This window comes from Octopus bimaculoides, chromosome 1, assembly GCF_001194135.2.
Source record: "Octopus bimaculoides isolate UCB-OBI-ISO-001 chromosome 1, ASM119413v2, whole genome shotgun sequence".
In the NCBI taxonomy this organism is placed as follows: domain Eukaryota; kingdom Metazoa; phylum Mollusca; class Cephalopoda; order Octopoda; family Octopodidae; genus Octopus; species Octopus bimaculoides.
The window spans coordinates 127501663-127504121 of NC_068981.1; the positions used below are offsets into that span (position 1 = coordinate 127501663).

The window sequence follows — 2459 nt, forward strand, 5'->3', positions numbered from 1 at the left end:
TGATATGCTACAAATATAATCTTTGCATGAGCAGCATAATAAATGTTATTATTATTGCTGTTGCAATAATCTATTAACAGCTGCATATAATGAAGAGGGGTTAGACAGTTTGACTGAGAGCTAGCAAGCCAGAAGGCTGCACCAGGCTCCAATCTGATCTGGCAAAGTTTCTACAGCTGGATGCCCTTCCTAATGCCAACCACTCCGAGAGTGTAGTGGGTGCTTTTTACGTGCCACCGGCATGAGGGCCAGTCAGGCGGTATTGGCATTGACCATGCTTGAATGGTGCTTTTTACATGCCACCAGCATGAGAGCCAGTCAGGTGGCACTGGCATTGACCACGCTGTAGGAAGATTTTCTGTACATGTATAATTATAGAAATTTAATATGTTATATAAACTTATTTTAGTATATATATTACCTTGGATGCCCTTCCTAACTACACTCACAGAGTGGTTGGCGTTAGGAAGGGCATCCAGTTGTAGAAACACTGCCAGATCAGACTGGAACCTGGTGCAGCCTCCTGGCTTCCCAGACCCCGGTCAAACCGTCCAACCCATGCTAGCATGAAAAACGGACGTTAAACAATGATGATGATGATGGAAATATAATATTTGATGTTAATGTCTTTGTGGACATTACAACCTTGGAAGTAAGATTATTTCTAAAAAAAATATACATACTTTTAAAAAAGGCACAGGTGTGGTTCTGTCGTAAGAAACTTGCTTCCCAACCACATGGTACCGTGGGCAAGTGTCTTCTACTATAGCCTCAGGCCAGCCAAAGTCTTGTAAGTGAATTTGGTAGACAAAAACTGATAGAAATCCATCATATAAAAAGACATCCTTTGATCATAAATAATGTCACAGCTTGCTTCTACAGCTGAGTGAACTAGAGCAATGTGAAATAAAATGTCTTCCTCAAGAGCATAACACACAGCCCAGTCTTGGAATCATACTCACAACCCAGTGGCAGATCTACTATAAAACTAACGAAGCTTAACCTTCAGGGCTCCTAATACCCTGGCACCAAGAGCAGCATGGTGCCAGGGAAGTGACAAAGAAAAGGTATCAGGGCCCTTAATACCTAATACCTTTAATAAATTAGCCTTTACAAAGTTCACCTTTAAAATGCCACGAGTCAGAGTACTTTCTCGTCAACCTCCAACAATCTCTCTCTCCTCCAGCTGACAGTTTTTTGTACTTCTTTGCGATGGAAAATACACTTCTGATCAATTTAATTTTTTCATTCTGTCAGTATTTTTCTTTTTGTATTTTACCATGCAGACAGGGCCGATAAAACGAAATAGACCGAGAAAAAATTTTTTGCCTCTACACCTGTCCCCTAAAAAGGGATGGTGCCAGTGAAATGACAAAGAAAAGTACAAAAAAAAAAACATGTATTTATGTATGTGCATTTGTAAGTTTGTGTGTGAATATATATATATATATATATATATATATATATATAAAAAAGAAATAAACAGAAAAAAAAATTCCCTCTAGTTTAAGTTCTGTCTCCAAGAGCAGCATGGTGTCAGGGAAGTGACAAAGAAAAGTAAAAAACATGTATGTATGTAGAATGTGTAAAGCTAAGCACGTTATGGACACAAAACCCTGGGTAAACCTATAAACTGGTCATAATTATCTTTATCTAAATACTCTACTGCTCTGTAATTTAGAGGTTGCTTCTCTTTCGGTTTTATGATTTACTAATGATCAGCTCACTCTCCTCTCAAAAGACTTTTTTTGTCTTGCAAGGTACTTGGTGAGCCTGTCATTGAAGGTGCGACTTAAAAAGCATCCAGTCCATACTGTAAAGTGGTTGGCATTTGGAAGGGCATCCAGCTGTAAAAATCCTGCCAATACAGTCACAGAAGTCTGGTGCAGGCTTCTGCCTGGCTGGCTCCTGTCACACTGTTCCACTGATGCCAGCATGGAAGGTGGATGTTAAATGATGATGATGATGATTTGTGTGTGCGTATGTGTATATGTATATATATATTTCTGTTTCTATGTTTCTCCTCCTATTTATTCTCAGAGGACTTGATGCTTTTGGAAGAGTTTGGGATCTTCGGACTGGTCGATGTGTAATGTTTCTTGAAGGACATCTTAAGTCTGTGTTAGATATTGATTTCAACAGTGATGGGTGAGTACTATATCTTTTTTATAAGACACTGTATTGATGTATTGGAATGACTTATTGTATGGCTGTATTGTAAAGATGTAGTTTAGAAAAAGAAATGTGTTTTGTACATGTTATATTGGATATATAAGAATATACATATCACTCATGTGTTACACAAATGTATTATAAACATATATATAATAATATAAATAATATATATATGTGTGTGTGTATATATATATGGTTGGCGTTAGGAAGGGCATCCAGCTGTAGAAACTCTGCCAAATTAGATTGGAGCCTGGTGTAGCCATCCGGTTGCACCAGTCCTCAGT

General features: G+C 38.1%; 1 protein-coding gene across 2 annotated transcripts in view; it reads left to right on the forward strand.

Moving 5' to 3' along the window:
* LOC106872767 (U4/U6 small nuclear ribonucleoprotein Prp4) overlaps positions 1-2459 on the forward strand; it is a 29448-nt gene that overhangs the window by 21448 nt on the left and 5541 nt on the right. For both annotated transcript variants that reach the window (XM_014919859.2, XM_014919860.2), the window contains exon 13: positions 2041-2148. In XM_014919859.2, coding sequence (XP_014775345.1) covers positions 2041-2148 — 108 coding nt within the window. The remainder of the gene's footprint in view (positions 1-2040; positions 2149-2459) is intronic.